Consider the following 19,953-nt stretch of genomic DNA (forward strand, 5'->3'; position numbering starts at 1 on the left):
GAAGAAGAAGACCGACTCCGGAGAGGCAAGCACAAGTCAGTCCCCCAAGACACCGGAGGACGGAACTCCAGTTGGAAGCAGAAACGTAAAGCCGAAGCTGCAGGTCCTGCTGAGGCAGCAGTCTTAAATCAGGGGAAGTTCAAGGGGAAGCCTAAAGGACCTTAGACCCCCAAGAAAGTGAAAGATAGAGTAGGAAATGATGTGCTTGATTTACCGTGTCACATTCACACCAAAAAGGATGAGGAGGGTAACTTGATCCTTCCCAAACATACCACTCGACAGTGTCGACTCTTGATTCAGAGTTTCCGTGCGAAAGGTCAGCCTACTAAGAAGGAAAAAGAGTCTGATAAGGAAGAAGACAAAGAGGAGGAGGATGGTTACCCCAATGTTAATGCCACTTTAGTGAATTTTGCTGAAGTCGAGAGCAAGAGTCGACTAAAAGAGATCAACAGAGAAGTAAACATGGTTGCTCCGGCAACGACGACATATTTGCAGTTGTCAAAAAACCCCATCACATTCGACCAGTCCGACCATCCAGCGCACGTTGCCACCCTTGGGCGGCAAGCGTTGGTGGTCGACCCAGTCGTTGGGGGCACTTGACTGACCATGGTCTTGATGGATGGTGGAAGTGGTCTGAATATCCTGTACGCAAAGGCCCTCAAAGGGATGGGCATCCCGATGTCCAAGCTCAGTGAGAGTAACATGCGATTCCACGGAGTCATCCCAGGAAAAAAAGCCGATTCACTCGGTCAGATCACTCTTGATGTGGTTTTCGGCGATGAGAAGAATTATCGTAAGGAAAGGATGACCTTTGAGGTAGTTGATTTCAAAAGTGCATACCATGCCATTCTGGGCTGGCCTGCATATGCCTGTTTCATGGCTCGACCTTGTTATGTGTACCTCAAGTTGAAAATGCCCGGCCCCAAATCCGTGATCACAATCACAGAGAATCGACAAAGAGCAGAAGAGTGCCTCCAGAAAGGTTGTAAGATTGCCGATGAACAGATGGCAGCAGTGGAGTTTCAAGAGTACCAGAAGAATGCATATCCGAGTGATTTGTTGCGTGCCAAAAAGACTGCCTCTGAGTCTGCATTTTAGTCAGCTGACGAAACAAAACCAGTTCACATTCACCCGACCGACCCCAGTGATGCTCCGACCCATATTTCAACAACACTCGACAGCAAATAGGAAGAAGCGCTCGTCCAGTTCCTCCATGAGAACTGGGACATCTTCGCATGGAAACCATCAAACATGCCAGGTGTATCCAGGGGACTGGCTGAGCACTGTTTGCGAGTCGACCCGAAGGAAAAACCCGTTAAAGAGCATCTTCGTCGGTCCGCCACGGAGAAGAGGAAGGCGATTGCGAAGAGGTGGCTCGGCTTCTCGCAGCTGAGTTCATTCGCGAGATATACCATTCCGAGTGGCTCGCCAATGTCGTCATGGTCCCCAAGAAAGATAAGTCACTTCGAATGTGTATTGATTTCAAGCACATCAATCGGGCCTGCCCGAAAGATCACTTCCCTTTGCCCCGCATCGACCAGATAGTCGAGTCAACTTCGGGATGTGAGTGCATGTCCTTTTTGGATGCGTATTTCGGGTACCATCAGATCCGTCTGTATGGACCCAACAAGATAAAAACTGCTTTCATCACTCCATTCAGATGATTTTGCTATGTCACTATGCCCTTTGGCCTCAAGAATCCTGGTGCCACATTCATGCGCATGATTCAGAAGTGCCTGCTCACTCAAATCAGTCAGAATGTGGAAGCATACATGGATGACATAGTGGTCAAGTCACGCAAAGGTTCTGACCTACTGTCCGACCTCGCTGAAACCTTTGCCAACTTAAGAAGATATGATATCAAGCTCAATCCATCAAAGTGCACATTCAGAGTCCCAATCGGAAAGTTACTTGGTTTTCTCGTTTCTGAACGGGGGATCGACGCAAACCCAGAGAAGATTGGCACAATCATCCGAATGAAACGCCATGTGCGTGTACATGATGTTGAGAAGCTTACTGGTTGTTTGGCTGCATTGACTCGATTCATTTCACGCCTCGGTGAAAAGGCATTGCCTCTTTACCGATTGATGAAGAAGTCTGACAAGTTCGAGTGGAATGACGAAGCTAAAGCAATGTTTGAAGAGTTCAAAGCCCTGCTTTCCACCCAGCCGGTGCTTACCTTTCCAGTCAGCAAGGAGCCTTTACTGCTTTACATAGAAGCCACTGGACAAGTTGTCAGCACAGTGCTCACGGTCGAGCGGGAAGAAGAAGGCAAGGGCTTCAAAGTTCAACGCCCATTATATTATTTCTGAAGTCTTAACTCCATCCAAGCAGAGATACCTACACTATCAGAAGCTCGTTTATGGAATTTATCTGACCATGAAGAAAGTGGCACACTACTTCTCGGATCACTCAGTTTCAGTAGTCTGTGATGCCCCACTATCTGAAATTCTGAACAATAGAGACGCAACTGGTCGAGTGGCAAAGTGGGTGATTTAACTCCTTCTGTTAGATATCAAGTTTGAGGCAAAGAAGGCCATCAAGTCCCAGGCAATAGCAATTCCTCGCAGAGTGGACTGAACAGGAGCAACCGACTCAGGTTCACTCGGAGCATTGGACTATGTTCTTTGATGGCTCCAAGACGTTGAATGGATACGGTGCAGGAGTGGTTTTGGTATCCCCAAGAGGCGACAAGCTCAACTATGTCCTCCAGATTCACTTTGATTCTTCTAACAATGAAGCTGAATATGAGGCACTTTTGTATGGGTTGTGTATGGCCATTTCACTCGGTGTCCGGCGCCTGATGTTATACCGCGACTCAGACTTGGTGGTCAATCAGGTGATGAAGGAATGGGATATCAGTATTCCAATGATGACCGGTTATTGCAATGCAGTGAGGAAGCTAGAAAAGAAGTTTGAGGGGTTAGAGCTCCACCACATACCCCGAATCAAGAATCAAGCTGCTGATGAGCTGGCGAAGATAGGTTCCACTCGGAAGCCTATCCCCAGTATTGTGTTTTTGGAGCATCTCCACACCCCTTCACTTGAGGAAGATCCCTTCAAGGAAGAGCCCCCGCAACCGGTAAGTTCAACAAATCCGACTGAAATCAAAATCCCAGCTGTGGTCGACTTGATCATGGAAGTCTTAGTGATGACGCCCAAATGGACGGTGCCATATATTGCGTACCTGCTCAGGAAAGAACTCCTAGAAGATGAGGATGAGGCCCGCCAGATCGTCCGTCTATCAAAGGCTTTCACCGTGATAAAATGGCAGTTTACAGAGAAAGTGTAACAGGAGTGGCTCAACGTTGAATCACCCTAGAAGAAGGCCGAATGATCTTAAACGATATCCACTCAGGGACCTGTGGTCACCATGCGTCCTCTCGGACCATCGTGGCCAAAGCATACCGAGCGGGATTCTTTTGGCCTCGTGCAAATGAGATGGCAAAGGATATAGTTGACAAGTGCGCATGTTACTAGTTCTACTCCAACATGTCCCACAAGGCCACGTCTGCCTCGAAGACTATTTCACTCGTCTGGCCATTTGCAGTCTGGGGGTTAGATATGGCCGGACCCTTCAAGACCGGTAGAAGTGGTTTCACTCATTTGCTCGTAGCAGCCGACAAGTTCACCAAATGGATCGAAGCTAAGCCTATCTAAAACCTTGACTCAAGCACTGCCGTCAGTTTCATCAGGGAATTGATATTCAGATATGGAGTCCCTCACAGCATCATCATAGATAACGGCTCCAACTTTGATTCTGATGAGTTCAAGGCGTTTTGTGCTTCGCAAGGCACTCGAGTCGTCTACGCGTCTGTTGCGCACCCGCAGTCGAATGGGAAAGCAGAAAGGGTGAATGGTTTAATCCTGCAATGGCTGAAACCCCGATTGATGCGACCTCAAGCACGCTGCTGGAGCTTGGGTGACTTAGTTCCCATCCGTCCTATGGGGACTAAGAGCGACTCCGAACCGGTCGACTGACCAAACCCCTTTCTTCATGGTGTATGGTGCTGAGGTTGTGCTTCCGAATGACTTGCTGCATAACGCTCCTCGAGTGGAACTCTTCTCGGAAGCTGAACCAGAACAGGCAGTCCAAGACGTAGTTGATCTCCTGGATGAGGAACGTGAGATGGCTATGATCCGGCCGACAACAGTATGCCTTGGAGATTCTTTTCCTTTGCCAACAACAGTATGCCTTGGAGATTCTCGAGAGAGCAAAGATGTTGAATTGCAAACCGGTGTCCACCCCCATTGATACTAGCTCCAAAGTATCTTCCACCGCTGGCTCTGTTCTTTCCAACCCTACTCACTATCGTAGTCTTGCCGGCGCGCTTCAATACCTTACCCTCACACTTCCGGACATTGCTTATGCTGTCCAACAGGTATGTTTGTTCATGCATGAGCCGCGGGACACCCACATGCAGCTCATTAAGAGGATACTACGATACTTGCAAGGAACCTCCCACTACGGCCTTCAGTTCTATCGCTCCTCTTTGCATGACCTTGTTTCCTACACTGACGCCGACTGGGCCGAGTGCCCGGACACGTGCCGCTCGACCTCAGGGTTTTGTGTGTTTCTTGGGTCCAATCTCATTTCGTGGTCCTCCAAGAGGCAACCCACTGTTTCTCGATCCAGCGCCGAAGCCGAGTACCGTGGCGTGGCTAATTGTGTGGCCGAGGCTTGTTGGTTACATCAACTTCTTCATGAGCTCAAACATCCTCCTCGGCGTGCCACAGTGGTTTATTGTGATAACATCAGTGCCTCTTACCTTGCCTCTAATCCCGTTCAGCATCAACGCACTAAACATGTTGAGATAGACCTCCACTTCGTTAGAGATCGCGTGGCACTTGGCGAAGTCCGGGTCCTCCATGTCCCCTCTTCTTCTCAGTTTGCCGATCTCTTCACCAAGGGACTACCGTCGCCAGTCTTTCATGACTTCAGGAGCAGCCCCAACGTCCTTGCCAACGGAGTTCCGGCTGAGGGGGGGTGTTAGATATTTGTAAATCATGTGTAACGGGATTATTGTTGTAACTCTCCTGTAATTGTGGATCGCACCATGCCAAGGCCTGCGTGCCTATTTTGTAGGGCATGCGTGCTCCTCTTCCTTGTATAAGTTGTACTTTGTATCTGAGGCAATCTAAGGCAACTATTATTCTCTCCAACTTGCCCAGCTATAAAAAAGCCGGATTTACTCCCTCGCGTTCGCTCACGCCCACGAGCGACCCCCTGCAGTTGCGTCCCGTGGACTGCATGTTGTTTTTAGGTGTGTGCCTCAGTTGGATAGCCAGAGATGAAGAAAATGTGGTCTCCGTCAGGACCGTGGTATGCGGTTGGTCGGCTGGAAAGCTCCTATATGGATAAAACTGTGTGTGCGTGTGTATCTTCATGTATGTGTTTGGGTCGTTGTCAGAAATAAAGTCAAGAGACAGGCATTCGTGCGCCGTGGCATTCGTCGCCGTGAAAAATTTAAAGTGTCTTCTTCGTGTAGTTCTGTCCGGCGTTTGTGTGCCGGGAGACCGCTTGGTGTGTGTCGCCGAGGAGGGTTTGTTTGCCCCAACACGGCTCGAGTGCGACCGGCCCAATCTTCGGCCAGCGCACCGGCGACAAACTTTTCCCTGCACGTGTCACAATAGTTCGCTTGTGTTATCTATGAAAACTTCCAGAGAGAAGGTAAGTCTGTCTCCGACGAGCTTGCCAAATTGGCAGCCCTGAGGTGCAAATGGACGATGCCCTCTCATAGATCATAACAGCTCTTGTAATATGTATTCTCAAAATAAAAAATTGTGTATAACGATGATACTTTCATGTATTTATCTTGTTGAGAACAAATGATGTAAGAGCATCTACAGCAGAACACCTCAAACCCACCTCAAACACCCAGGCGGAAGGCCCGGTCAAGAAACTTCAACCCAGACGGGCGCCTCAAACGCCGTGACCGACCGGCATCCCTCATATTCAGCCGAAATATGGGGGCCAATATAGGCGCGCCCAGGCGAGTCCGCCAGGTCGGACCCAGCCCAAGTTGGCCACAAGGAACACTCATATATTCCTCGCCATCCGCATGCCGGACCAAACCCTAGCCACTTTCCTACACTCCCCTGCACTCACATCGGCCCCCAATCTCCCGTCTGACGATCTCTGGTTGTCTCCAACATGGTGGGCAGCGGATCTGAGTCCTTCACCTCCAAATCCGTCGACCCCGGCTCATTCCACACACCTCCGAAGAGGAGATGGCCGCCCGGCTTGTGCTCCGCCGCTCCCGAAAGGAGGCCAGTGCGAGGCAGTGCTCTGACTACTTTTGTCGGGAATCCATTGCGTCCACCAAAATGGCGCATGGATCCGGCGCTAGGTGTGCCCTCGCTATCTCACCAGAGGCGGTGCGATTCATCTAGCGTCCCAATGCGGTGGTGGACGTGTAACCCCTTCATTGGCGCGTCGAGACCATGGATGCACCATTGGTGTCGCCCGACGCAAACATGGTGAGGCATGCCCGACGTGCGAAGCAGCTCGCGCGGAAGGCGGCGGCAGCCCTTGCGGCGGTGGACATCGGCAAAGCAGAGTCGCATTCTCTGGCACCCCGTATGGTCCAGCAGTCCAGGCGCCGCTACCGTGTCGTGGTGGATGTGACGGGCTTGTCCCAGGACGGATCCATCATCAATCTGCCGTCCACCGGCACTGTTCGTGTTCTTGGCTCCGACGAGGAAGAGTAGGACATAGGAGATGGCGGCGCCTTGAGTCTCGTGAGCCAGCTCATGTCACATGCCCTACTTTACCTTGCGGGCGACCGGACCAACACCCTGGGGACGCAGCCGGCCGCCGGACATGGGCACAGGGGAGCTTTGCTTAGATCAGGTTTCATGTTGGGTGTAATGATATATATTCGAGGTTTCTAATTTGAGGCGTCTGGTTGTAGAATTAAATATTTGAGGCCTCACCAGCCACTGTCTGCGGACTTGTCCGGGCATGTCTGCTGGCGTTTGAGGGGTTGGATTTGCTATGTCCGGCTATAGATGCTCTAACTTTGGTATAAATATAAAGGAAGTTTTACAGTGTGAAAAAGCTAGGAGATTGAGTTGTTCGTTCGTTGTGCAATGTAATGTACGGAACGGCCCATTTTGGGAGCGTCGTCGTTGTTTAACTCGTAGGGATGTGCATTTGAAGAGAGAACGCAAACCAGGACATGACAGAGCCCATACCGAAATCATGTTGGACGGCCGTTTCGTGTCGACCAGAAACCGATGCTCGCTTCTGTGGACACGTGGACACACAACCGGTGGCTCCATGCGGGCGCATCGTCGTCTCCAAGCAAGCTAACCAATGGCCCCCGGCCGACGACGTAGTACAGCTAATCCACCTCTCGCTGCCAAACTCCTACGTGAGAGACCCTCTTGTGCCCAGCTATACAACCTCCTGCTGTCCTCATTCACTCCACCGCCGCCAAATTCCCTTCCCTTCGTGTCAGCTCAGTCCCCCGGATCTCCTCGACATGGCGGCAGCCGCTCTGAGTGCCCAGCTCAATGCCCACATCGCCGCCATGTACGCCGAGGTGAGTCTCCTCCCTATTGGATGTGAGAATTGCACGATGTATTGAGTCGGTGGAATGTGCACGGTATATATGAGTATAATATCGGGCCTCTACCTCAATCTATACAACAAACTAGAGAGGTGGGTCTAATGTACAAAGACAAAATACATGCACAAATAATATCCTAACCCTCCCCCCAGTCGAAGCGGCACCGCGCGGCTGACGCAAAGACTGGACCGGAACTCCTCAAATGACGCCGTAGGCAAGCCCTTGGTCATGATATATGCAAATTGGTGGGAAGTAGGGACGTGTAAAACACGAATATGACCAAGAGCCACATGTTTCGGAACAAAATGAATATCCAACTCAATGTGCTTGGACCGTCGATGATGCACTGGGTTAGCAGAGGGGTAGACCGCCGAAACGTTATCGCAGTAGACCACCGTGGCACGGTCAACAGGGCAAGACAGCTCCTGAAGCAGCTGACGAAGCCAGGAACACTTAGCGACGGCGTTGGCCACCGCACGATACTCAGCCTCAGCACTGGAGCGTGAGACCATAGGCTGCCGCTTGGACGACCATGAGATAAGTGAGGGTCCAAGGTAGACACAATAGCCCGAGATGGAGCGACGTGTGTCAGGGCAGCCCAACCAGTCTGCATCGGAGTAGGCTGTGAGGGCGATGTCGGCGGAGGCGTGAAGCGTGACTCCAAGATCCATAGTGCCACAAACGTAGCGGAGAATCCGCTTGACAGCGGCCCAGTGAACATCCCGAGGAGCATGCATATGAAGACACACCTGCTGCACTGCATACTGGATCTCTGGGCGAGTCAAAGTTAGGTACTGGAGAGCACCAACAATAGACCAATAGAAAGCTGCATCCGAAGCAGGGGAACCATCCGTGGCAGAGAGCTTGGCCTTCGTATCAACAGGCGTGGCGGCAGGCTTGCAGTTAAGCATGCTGGCGCGCTCCAGGAGCTCATGAGCGTACTTCCGCTGATGAAGAAAGAAGCCATCCGGACGGCGCACCACCTCAACACCGAGGAAGTAGTGCAGAGGACCCAAGTCCTTGATGGCGAACTCAGCACGAAGACAAGCCGTGAGCTGACTGAGAAGGCCAGTTGTGCAAGCCGTCAAGATGATGTCGTCGACATATAGCAGCAAGTAGGCCGTGTCGGAGCCCTGGTGATAAACGAAGAGCGATGCGTCCGAGCGAGTGGAGCGGAACCCAAGCTGATGAAGGAACGCTGCGATGCGCTGGTACCAAGCGCGCGGAGCCTGCTTGAGTCCATACAAGAACCGCGAAAGCAGGCACACGTGGTCGGGAAGTGCCAGATCAACGAGGTGGGCCACTGGCAGAAGACCTATTCCTCGAGGTGACCATGAAGAAAGGCGTTGGAGACGTCCATCTGGTGCACCGGCCAAGCACGGAAGACCGCAAGGTGGAGAACCGTGCGTATCGTGCTGGGCTTGAAGACCAGAGCGAAGGTGTCGGTGAAGTCGATATCAGCACACTGTCGGAATCCACGAACGACCCAGCGCGCTTTATAGCGATCAAGGGTACCATCGGGAAGGAGCTTGTGTTTGAAGATCCACTTCCCGATAATCACGTTGGCGTGCGGGGGACGGGGAACAAGCTGCCACGTTCGGTTGCGCAACATGGCGTCAAACTCCTCTTGCATCGCAGCCATCCAGAGCGGGTCACGAAGAGCGGCTCGGACGGAGGATGGCAACGGCGACGGCTCAGAGGTGGACGCCGCATGGACGTAGTCATCCGCGGCGTAGCGCGAGCTCGGGCCAAAAACGCCCGTACGAGCACGGGTGACCGGACCGGCCATAGGTGCCGGAAGCGCGGGGGCCGGGGGCGCAGGGCGCGCCGGGGAGGCTGGGGGCGCCGGGGGCGTCGAGGGGGCCGCTGGGGCCGCGGGCGCCAAGGGGGCCGTGGAGGCCGCGGCTGTAGGAGGCGCCACATGTGGGGGACGCGCCTCAAAGCCAGGGGCGGGCCAAGAGAGGCGCGTGAGCGCTTTGGGAGTGGCGTCGAGGAGCCCGCTTCACCGGTCACGGGAGGAACAACCGGAGGTACCTGCTGAAATGGAAACACATGCTCATCAAAGTAAACGTGCCGGCAAGTGAACACACGATGGGAGATGGGATCGTAGCACCGATATCCCTTGGAGTTGGATGGGTAGCCGATGAAGATGCAAGCGACAGAACGAGGTGCGAGTTTGTGAGGAGCGGAGTCCGCAGTGCTAGGATAGCAAAGGCACCCGAAAATACGCAAGTCATCATAAGATGGGGGCATAACAAAGAGAAGATGGTGAGGTGCATAGCTCCACCGTGGGCGGCAAGGGCAAAGGTTAAGGAGAAGTGAAGCAGTAGCGAGTGCATCCGGCCAAAAATGAGGCGGCACATTAGCGTGGAACAGGAGTGTGTGAACGCAGTCGTTCAGAGTGCGAAGGACGCGTTCGTCTCGACCATTCTGCTGTGAAGTATACATGCATGTGAGACGAAAAACTATGCCGTGGTGCGACAAAAAGTGCGGAAAGCAAGATTGTCGAACTCTTTTCCATTGTCAGTCTGAAGAGCAAGGATAGGACGCCCAAACTGCGTGCTAACATAGGAGTAAAAGGCCGACAAAGTGGAGAGTGCATCCGACTTTCGTCGTAAAGGAAACGTCCACACATAGTGAGAATAATCATCAAGAATAACCAGATAATATAAATAGCCCGAATTACTAGGAACCGGAGAGGTCCACACATCGCTATGAATCAACTGAAAAGGAAAAGAAGCTATGGTGGTGGAGTTATTAAACGGAAGGTGAACATGTTTGCCGACACGACAGGCATGACAGGTGTGATCCTCTATCTTATTACAACTGAAACTGAAACTCCTAAGAATATGACGAAGTGTGACGGGGTTAGGATGACCTAAACGAGCGTGTCAGAGATCGACGCTGGCGGAGAGAGCAACCGGTGCGATGGTGGAGGTGGACGGCGGATGCACCGGATAGAGCTCGCCGAGGCTGTCACATCGGTGAAGTACCATCCTTGTTCGAGCGTCCTTGACACAAAAACCAAGCTCGTCAAATTCAACAGTAACAGGATTTTCACGAGTTGCACAACGAACGGAAACAAGGTTCTTAATAAAATGAGGTGACACAAGAATGTTAGACAAAGTAATAGGCATAGAAGTAGAAGGAAAAGAAGTGTGCCCGACATGTGTGATAGGTAGTGTGGAACCGTCGCCGACAATGATGCGGCGGTCGGTGGTGACAACAGTGAAGGAGGTAAGATTACCAGGATGAGCAAACATGTGAGCCGTAGCACCGGTGTCCATGTACCAATCACCGCCTTCAGTGTAGTTGTCCGGCGTAGGCGCAGCGTGCAGCGCGGCGAGAAGCGCCAGATCCCAAGGTGCCGGCGAGGGCGGCGGCGGGGCCGCAGGGGGACCGTAGGCGCCGCTTAGCTGCGGCGGTGGGTATCCTTCGTACGGCTGCGGAGCCGCGTAGTACGCCTGGTGCGCCGGTGGGCGCGGCACGGGAAGCATCGGTGCAGGAGCCCATGGAACCGGCATGGTGTATGCATGGACGACACCGGTCGAGGGGTTGTAGCCGGAGGCCCATGGGGGCGGCACCTAGAGCTGCGGCGGCGCCTGAAACTGTTGCTGCTGACCGCCACAGCGGCCACCACGCCCCCTCCCCCCCGGGCGCTTTTCAGCGGGAGGGGCGGGGGGTGAGGGCGGGCCGTACGGCAGGGGAAGTAGCCCCGGCTGCTGGGGCGCCGGGAAGGGCGCCGGATGGCGCTGCTGGGGTGCCGGGGCAGTGGGAGGCGCCGGAGGCCCGCCGCGGGTGGTGCCAGCGGCGAGGGCGGTGTGGATGGCGCGCGCCTTCACCTGCTTCATCCGCTTCTCCTCCAAGCGGAGGTATGCAACGAACTTGGCGAAGGACGGGTTGGGGATGAGGCTGAGGTTCCCCGCGGTGTTGCCGAAGTCCTCGTTGAGCCCAGCGGTGAGCGTGCTGACGAGGAGGTCATCATCGACCTTTGCGCCGATAAGCTCGTCAGCGAGAGTCTTAAGGTGGCGACAATAGTCGTCGATGGAGGTGTTGTTTTGATGACACCCCAAGAACTCTTGCTGCAGAAAAACGCAACGCTAGAGCTTGTTGTCGGTGAAGAGCCCGTTCAGCTTGGTCCACACGGCGCAGACATCATCACCGTCCGTCACGACCGTCGAAGAGGTCGGGCGTGTTGGTAAGGAAAAACCAGCGGATGATCGTGATGTCGATGGTGGACCAGTCGTGAAACTCGGGGATGAGGCTGGAGTCAACGGTGCCGTCCACGTGATCCATTAGATGATACTCCCGGAACACGAGGGAGAAATACGTCTTCCACGTGTGGTAGGAGTCCGTCTGGGAGAGACGAACCGGCACGCGCTCGAAGATGTTGAGCTTGCGGATGTCGTTGACGTCAGGAGGATTGGCATCGGTGAACGGGTTGGAGCTGGTGGACGCAGAGGAGGTTACGGACGACATGGCGGCGTCGGGTGGTGCGGCGGCAACAGCAGACGGGACAGGCGGCGGCTGGACAGATTGTACGCAGCGGTTGACGGGACAGGCAGCAGACGAGACAAGGCAGGAGACGAGACGGCCGACTGGTAGTAGTCACTAGCGGCTAGCGGGCGAGTGGCTCGCGGGGCTGAGTGGATCGCGGGGCGGGATCGCTAGCGGCCGGGGCGATCAGCTGGGCCAATCAACTTGGCGATCGGCTGTGGCGGGCGGGGGTGGAAGCGGGCGTCCTAGCGGCGAGCGGATTAGGAGAGGAGGAGGATGCGTTGGCAGGGTGGCGGCGACGGCGGCGGCAGCGGAAGCTAGGGTTAGGGAACCTAGAAAACTGATACCATATTGGATGTGAGAATTGCACGATGTATTGATTCGGTGCAATGTGCACGGTATATATGAGTACAATGTCGGGCCTCTACCTCAATCTATACAACAAATTAGAGAGGTGTGCCTAATGTACAAAGACAATATACATGCACAAATAATATCCTCAACACTCCCCACCCCTCCCCTCTCCTCCCCTCTAGTCGTGCGGTTGTGGGTTTTGGCTTGGCTGCCCGGCTGACCTGATTTGACTTGGGCTTTGGCCTTTGCTGCCATCCAGGGCGTGGTGGACGAGGACACGTTCCAGGAGCTGCGGGAGAACGGCACCGCCGCAGAGGTCGCCCGCCTCATCATTAACGACACCTACCCGATCCTCGATGACATCCGCGACCTGATGTCTGTACCGCCCCACGCCCTCCCTCTGCTCTCAGTCTCAGGTAGTACTGACTCATCTTGTCTTTTTCTGAAAATCGCAGCCAGCAGCCCGCAGTGCACTTCAACGAGGTGGAAGCCCTGCTAGAGCAGCTCATAGAGTGCACCACCAGGTCATGAATTGACGATGATTGATAAACTCTTTTTTTCCACCTTGTAATTTTTAACTGTATGTTTGTTTGGCCACGACGTCCATGTCATGCGATTCAGATCTGTTTGTGCTGGGCAAAGGGTTCTATTCAAAACTAATAGTTTGAAGTATCAAGTTTAGTCGTGTTTCGTGTGACGGAGTTACCGGTATCCCAATTACTAATGTCAATGGCCTGATGAGTATAAAGTTGTCGTTTTTGCGAACATTTCTGGTATTAATGATATGCGTATCACTAACTCTGGTTTTTCTGGTTTGTCCACCACATCAATGTTGTTTTATCCGGGTGTGTTGGCATAGGTTGTGTACCTCATGGGGCATGACCACAAGAGGTTCGTGTCGTTTGCGGTGCCCGTCCCTTAGTTGTATATCTCATGTAATGGAATTGTTGCTATTCCTACTAATGGAAATGGTATAGCTTGATGAGGGCAACTTTTGTCGTTTTGTGAACGCTTCCTGTAACATTGAATCTGCTGTTCAGGCAATGTAATTATTCCATAGGTTGAATACTAAAAAAAATTCTGTTTCACGAGAATGGTTGTTATTAATGATCCGCTATTCTACGTAATGCCAATGACCATTTTTTGGTGTCTCCACTGGAATGATGTTGTTTCTATTCATGTCGCACGCGTGGTGTGTATGTCATGGGAGTCATTCGGCTGTCGTATAGCCAAAACTATAAGACCCAAAATTAGAATTGTCGGTATTCATGACAATGTTATGGTCCAACAAGGGAAACATTGTCGTTTTATAAATATTTATGGTACTGCATACAGATCTGCTCTTGCACGTAACAGAAATGGTGTTTTTTCTGGGATCATCAAACATTTTATTGAGTTGACAATCGTGATAGGGAATGGCTCCTTGAGAATATTATTGAGTTGACATGTCAGATTATGATAAGTTTGATAATTTTCTAATTTCCTGATCCACATTTTTTTTGCATGTTTCAGTGTTGGCGCAAAACAAGTGAACCTCGCCTGCAGGCACTTCCGCCATTTCAATGCCATAAAATACGAACAATGGTCAGAACTCAATACCTTATTAGATATGTTACACAATAATTATTCGCAACACTGTTTTTCTGTCTCTATGTAAACCTGCCAGCTCATGTTGTCTTCTGCGTCCTTATTTTCAGCTCATACCAATCTAACATTATTAAGAATTAACCTGCTTTGTGTTGTTGATATTAGTTGGTTGATTATCTGAATATGCTAATCTTTGATAATTCTCTTGTAATTTGTCGGCTCTAGACTTAGGTTTATAGTGCAACTAAAATCTGATATGGCTAGAGCTTTTTCATTTTCAAAATAGAGGTTATAATTTTCGAATGATTTCAACTCAGTTATGTTAACCTCTTCAGAATTTGACAATGTGGTATGTTTTCATTGTTTCAAGTGCCTCTTGTCATTGACTGTTGTTAGGACTGAGCTCAGTATTGTGCGCAATGAGTTGTAGATCATGATGCAAGTAGCACCTTATGTGTCTAATGTTGGATATTGATACTAACTTCTCACTAGTTGGATAATCCACAGATTGTACATATATTGTTTAAGATTGGGGGAAAAGAACAACCTTAAATTAATCATTCTCTTGACGTTTAGTTTTGGAGCGCTTAGTTTGAGGTATCAAAAAGTCTCATTTACCCGTTAGATATTTATGTCATAATTTTGTGATCTCATTGGATGGATGTATGGGGTACTCTAAAAAAGTATTGGAACTGGTTTGTTTCCTTGCTTAAATTAAGCTTCGCCAAATACCCAAATAAGAAACCGACCGATTTGTAACATGGCTGATTAGTGAAAACATGTGACTTTAGCACCATTTTGTGCAATAAAATTGCCGTAATAATTTTTGGGAAGGTAATTGTTTTCATCATTGACCAATTATTCATCTTTGGGTCCAGCTAGAGGAGCAGATCGCGGCCTCCTAAGTAGCGGCAAGTGAAGGGGAAAGAGCATGGCCCTATGTGATCCCTTGCATTATGGGGTGTATGTATCTCTGAAGATGTGGCAGTGTTCAAACGGTGTCTAGAACTAGAGGGTGTGCGTGAAACCCTATGAATGAAACTTGTTGTGATGTGTCGATGTACGTTTGTCAAGTCCATAAACTTGTGTGTCGTGGATGGGGTGCTACCTGCCCGCAGGCCATGTGTAAACCCTATACCTTGTTGGTTGATAATTCATGACTTTCTTTTTTTGTATGTTGTGATGTCTCTCTCTAAGCAAGCCTTGTTGTTGGCTGGTGTACAGATAGTGCAGAAAACCATCATATGTGGATATGGTAAACATCTCATTTGGGTTGAAATCTTTAGTGTGGCCTGCTACGAGCACTACGGCACCATGGACATGCCATAGGAGGGGCAAAATAGAGGGGATGATCGGCGGGGTGGCATCCGATGATCACATAGCCGGTGCTCCTTAGAATGGACGGTCCGACCAATTTAATGAGCGTTGAGTGAAACTCAGGGACTAAGTTGTTCGTTCCATAATTGATGGCCCAGCCCATTTCAGGAGTGGCATTACCATGGGCCGGACCGTGTCTCCATGTTGCTTGTAGTTGATGGGCTATGAGCAAGGTATAACACCCAACCAAGGGCATAGCAGAGCCCATACGGCAATCTTGTTGCGCGCTACGAGTCGACCAGAAACCGGCGCTCGCTTCTATGGACACGTGGAGACACAACCGGTAGCTCCATGCATGAGCAACTCTAGCAAATTCCCTGAAATTATATAGAGGAGTAACATTCGGGGTTTACACCTACAACCGGCACCTAGCCAATCTCCTAAACCGATTTTACTCCTCTGCCTATCTGAATTCTTAATTTACTCGACCTGGAGGCGGCCGAGTAAAAGTTTTCTTCGCGCAAAGGCCTCCTTGTGGCTAGCCAGCGACTAATGTGAAGCTCGCTTGTTGACGGCGATCACCTCAGGCCTCGCCGTGAAAAGTGTCTCTTCTCACAGTGTTTGGTGCTGCAGGTGGGTTCGTAGACACGATGAAAATCATATGTTTTAAGAAAAAAGAAATGTTCTTCCTTGATATTTTAAGAAACTGCTGGATTTTTCTAAAAATATATGTGGAGTTTTTTATTTTATAAATTACTGAATTTTTAAATAAATATAAAAATAAATTTTATAGTTATATGCAGATTTTTTAACATGTGAAATGTTTTAATTGCATGAAAAAAATTAAAGTGCTGAAACACTTTTTTAAAATGCATCAGCATTTTTTAGAAATACAAGTATACTCAAAAAAGTACATGAACATGTTTTTCAATGTGAACTTCTGTTTTTATTCTATGAAGATATTTTAAATTGACCGATCAGTTTTTAAATTGCATGAACATTTTTATAAATGGTTGAACACTTTCTTAGAGAATGTGACCATTATTTCTATGAAGTTACAGAAAAATATTTTTAAATATGTGGACCTTGATTATATGACCATTTTTACATACGTTGGTTCTAATTTCATGGGTGCGTTGACGAGCTGGTGGATGGACTATGCATGGGGCACTCCTTTCCGTCTAATACGGAAAGGAAGTGCTCCTACCGGTTTCCCGCAAAAAAACAGGCACTCCAGGCCACACAGAAGAGTACTCCACACACAAATGTATTCTTTACGGGACGGCGCTAGCAAGCTGCCGTTGTCGTCGTCTCCATCTGCATGCATGCACGCACGCCGTTTCCATTCTATCAATGGCGTCACGACGGGGCAGTACACTAAAGCCAGCGGTCGCTGCCAAAACACCTCCACGAGAGACCTCGTGATGGAGCTATATACATACGGGATCCAGTTCCATCCACCCTCAACTCCTAGTCCACTCTGCCGCCGCCGGAGCTCCCATTTCCCCAGCGCGCCGTGCCTTCAGGACCTGCAAGCCATGGCGGCCGCCGCGATAAGGGCCCAGATCAACGTACTCATCGCCACCATGTTCAACACGGTGAGGCCCCCTCTCCCCTCCCATCAACGTCCCATCTACACCCCTACTCGTCGGCTGGAATTGCTGAGCATCGCCGTCTTGGACCGGTTTTGCCCGGCTGGCTGGCTGATATGACATTTGCCTTGGCGTACATGGGTGATGGATCTAGGGTCTGGTGGACGATGCTTTCTTGCAGCTGCAGAGGATGCGCGAGCAGGGCCGCGTAACTCCGGCCTACGTCGTTGAGGTCATGAACCGCTTCCTCAACAACGCCGAGAGGATCATCAACGACCTCATCGGCCTGATGTCCGTATCCCCGCCCCCTCTCTCCCCTCTGCTCTCGTTATTCTCGTTTCGTTCGGATACAGACTTATCTTGTCTGTTCTATGCTCTGAGATTCGCATGTAGGAACGAGCCCGAGGTGGACTTCGACAAGGTGGACGGCCTCGTGCAGCAGCTCAAGCTGGCCTGCAGCAGGCGGAAGCCCTTTCCTCTCTATCCCCCACCCCCCAGTCTTAACTGTGTTTATTTCTTCGCTGCATCATGTGCGATTCAGATGTGCTTCCCTTGTCAGGGGTATATATGCCGTTCATGCTGTTTGCCCTGTCATGCAGCCATAAGTTGAAGTGCCGACTTTAGTTTTGTTTCGTGTAACCAAAGTACAGGTATTGATGCCAACCGCGATGTTACGGCTCTGCGAGGAATCCTTTGTTGTCTCGCGAGGGTTCCTACTATTAATGATATTCTATTCCGCTAATGGTAGTTTTTTCTGGTGTGTCCTTGTTTCTATTCAGACATGCCGCATCGTTTGCGGTTGTCGTATGCACATAAGTAGAAGAAGAGCTAAGTCTGGTTGTGTTTTCAGTAACAAAATTGTCCGCTTTCCTACCAACGTGATGCTCTTGGTTGTGAATGACAAGCATTTCTTATAATAATTATATGCGCCAATGTCCTTTTCAGGTTCTCCACTGCATCAATGTCGTTTCTATATATTTTGAGATTTTGATAGGTTGGCGCAGGGTGTGTACGTCATGACCATGTGGCTCGTGTCGTTTGTGCTGCCGTATGGCCATAACTAGAATAGCCGAATTTACTTGTGTTTCGCGTAAGGGAGCCATCGACCATCATAACAAAGTTATGTCTCAGCAAGTGGAACTTTGTTGTTATGTACATATCTCTAGTACTCGGTACTTTATGCTCTATCGCATGTAAAACCTTATTTTTCTGGTTTATCAAACCATTTATTGTGTTGACAACCGTGATAGGAAACGACTCCTTGAGAATATTTTTACGGTATCACAAGTATGCTTATGTGTATCAACATGCTGCAGTGGCGTTTAATAAATATGATAAATTTCTAATTTCCTGATCTTGCTCTTTTTGACATATATCAGTGTTGGTGCTAAGAGATTGAACCTCTGCTGCGTGCAACACTTCAGTCCTGAGGCAAAAAACAAAGAAGGGTCAGTAGTCAGTACCTTATTATATCATTGCAAAATAATTGTTCTTCACACTCTTTATTGTATACATTATTTTATATGTAAACCTGTCAGTTGATATCGTCAAGAACTAAGATGCTTGGTAATTTCATCAACAACCACTTGATGGTTAGGACTTGGTTCATTACATGAATATGCCTCTTTTATAATTCCCTTGTAACTTGTGAGCTCTAGACTTATGTTTACAGCATGACTTTAGTCTGAGATGGCTAGAGTTTTTTTTTTTCAAACAGAGGTTTACAATTTCTTAACCATTTCAGCTCAGTTCAGTTAATCTCTCCAGATTTTGACACTGGTACATTTGCATTATTCCAGGTACCTCACGGCACTAGGTTGTGTCAGGTTTCAGTTCTACGATTTGCGCAGCATGTTCAAGATCATAATGGAGGTAGTCCCTTATGTCCCTATGCTGTATTTTTACTACCAAGTTCTCACTAGTATCATAATACATTGATTGGTTGAGGATAAATTATTTTACATTAATTGTATTCTTTGTTGTCGATTGAAATTTATGTAGAGAGGTGCTGTTTTGTTCCTAGAGCACTTTAGTTCCAGGTCTCTGAAAGTCCAATTTGGCCATTGAATTTTGTTCTTAATTTCATCATCACATGTCGGTAGATGTACGGGATAGCTCTATGCAGTGGAGTTTCTTTGTTTCCCACCGTAAGTTAAGTATCGCCAATGACCAGAATATGATACCAACCACCTTGCATCATGACTAATTTTTGAAAGCATGTGAATTGAGCATCATTGTGCGTCACAAACATGTCTTAATCATTGACGTCTTCTTCTTCTTTTGTTGCAGCTGGAGCAGCATCTTGCGGCATGTGGTCCTAAGTAGGAGTAAGTGAGGGGAAAATGGCATAGCTCCATGCGATCTCTCGCATGATGGGGTGTATGTATCACCGAAGATGTGGTCAGTTTTCATTGGGTGTTTGGCTCTCGAGGGTGTGTTCTGATATTAGCAGATTCTAGTGTCGGAAGTCCAGTCTAGCAGCCCAATGAAAGAAACTTGTTATCATGTGTGTGGATGTGTCAACTCTATACATGTTTCTGTCTGGATGTTGGTTGGTTGTTGGTGACTTAGTCTGTTGTAAGTCTCTCTCTCTCCTCTCTCTCTCTCTCTCTCTCCCTCCCTCCCTCCCCCCCTCTCTCTCTCTCTCTCATCGTGAGAGATGTTGGTGCCTCCGTTTTGAGAAAGGGTAAATAAGTGCTCAGAAATCCCGGTACTAGCTGGTATAGCTAGAAGAGGGAGTCACAATATTTGGACATATTAAACATTTCTTTGCGGTCTGGAATCTTCAATGTGGCTTGCTATAAGTGTGGAGGCGGAGGCAAAAGCTGGAGAAAGAAGCAGAGGAAGGGTGAAACAAAGAAGAAATCATGGGACAATATCCAGGAGATCACCAAATTGGAGATCAGTGTGGCAGCCTAAATAACGTTTCTGGGTGTTAGAGTTGTGTCGAATATAGTGTACAAGATAGGTTACAGTTGGACTTGTAGTTGTATCATGTTTACATAGGATGTGGAGTCGTGTCCTAGTAGGAC

General features: G+C 49.6%; 2 protein-coding genes across 2 annotated transcripts; both read left to right on the forward strand.

Moving 5' to 3' along the window:
* Positions 1-7,487: 7,487 nt before the first annotated feature.
* On the forward strand, positions 7,488-14,442 carry LOC123086212 (histidine-containing phosphotransfer protein 2-like). Its single transcript, XM_044507929.1, has 5 exons — positions 7,488-7,547; positions 12,685-12,834; positions 12,885-12,949; positions 13,938-14,007; positions 14,380-14,442. Exons 1-5 carry the CDS (start codon positions 7,488-7,490, stop codon positions 14,440-14,442), a joined length of 408 nt encoding a protein of 135 aa, XP_044363864.1.
* A 2,360-nt stretch (positions 14,443-16,802) lies between these two features.
* LOC123086205 (histidine-containing phosphotransfer protein 2-like) lies at positions 16,803-19,467 on the forward strand. Its single transcript, XM_044507921.1, has 6 exons — positions 16,803-16,927; positions 17,076-17,212; positions 17,315-17,383; positions 18,301-18,369; positions 18,721-18,793; positions 19,211-19,467. Exons 1-6 carry the CDS (start codon positions 16,868-16,870, stop codon positions 19,244-19,246), a joined length of 444 nt encoding a protein of 147 aa, XP_044363856.1. The 5' UTR covers positions 16,803-16,867; the 3' UTR covers positions 19,247-19,467.
* Positions 19,468-19,953: the final 486 nt, after the last annotated feature.

This window comes from Triticum aestivum, chromosome 1B, assembly GCF_018294505.1.
Source record: "Triticum aestivum cultivar Chinese Spring chromosome 1B, IWGSC CS RefSeq v2.1, whole genome shotgun sequence".
Lineage (NCBI taxonomy): Eukaryota > Viridiplantae > Streptophyta > Magnoliopsida > Poales > Poaceae > Triticum > Triticum aestivum.

Bases quoted from the DNA above. Each gene is read 5' to 3' on its own strand.
- LOC123086212 (XM_044507929.1), top strand. From the start codon at position 7,488: ATGGCGGCAGCCGCTCTGAGTGCCCAGCTCAATGCCCACATCGCCGCC. The intron at 7,548-12,684 runs GTGAGTCTCCTC...GCTGCCATCCAG, and splicing joins TCGCCGCCATGTACGCCGAG to GGCGTGGTGGACGAGGACAC. The intron at 12,835-12,884 runs GTCTCAGGTAGT...AATCGCAGCCAG, and splicing joins ACGCCCTCCCTCTGCTCTCA to CAGCCCGCAGTGCACTTCAA.
- LOC123086205 (XM_044507921.1), top strand. From the start codon at position 16,868: ATGGCGGCCGCCGCGATAAGGGCCCAGATCAACGTACTCATCGCCACC. The intron at 17,213-17,314 runs GTCCGTATCCCC...ATTCGCATGTAG, and splicing joins AACGACCTCATCGGCCTGAT to GAACGAGCCCGAGGTGGACT. The intron at 18,370-18,720 runs GTCAGTAGTCAG...GCATTATTCCAG, and splicing joins GAGGCAAAAAACAAAGAAGG to GTACCTCACGGCACTAGGTT.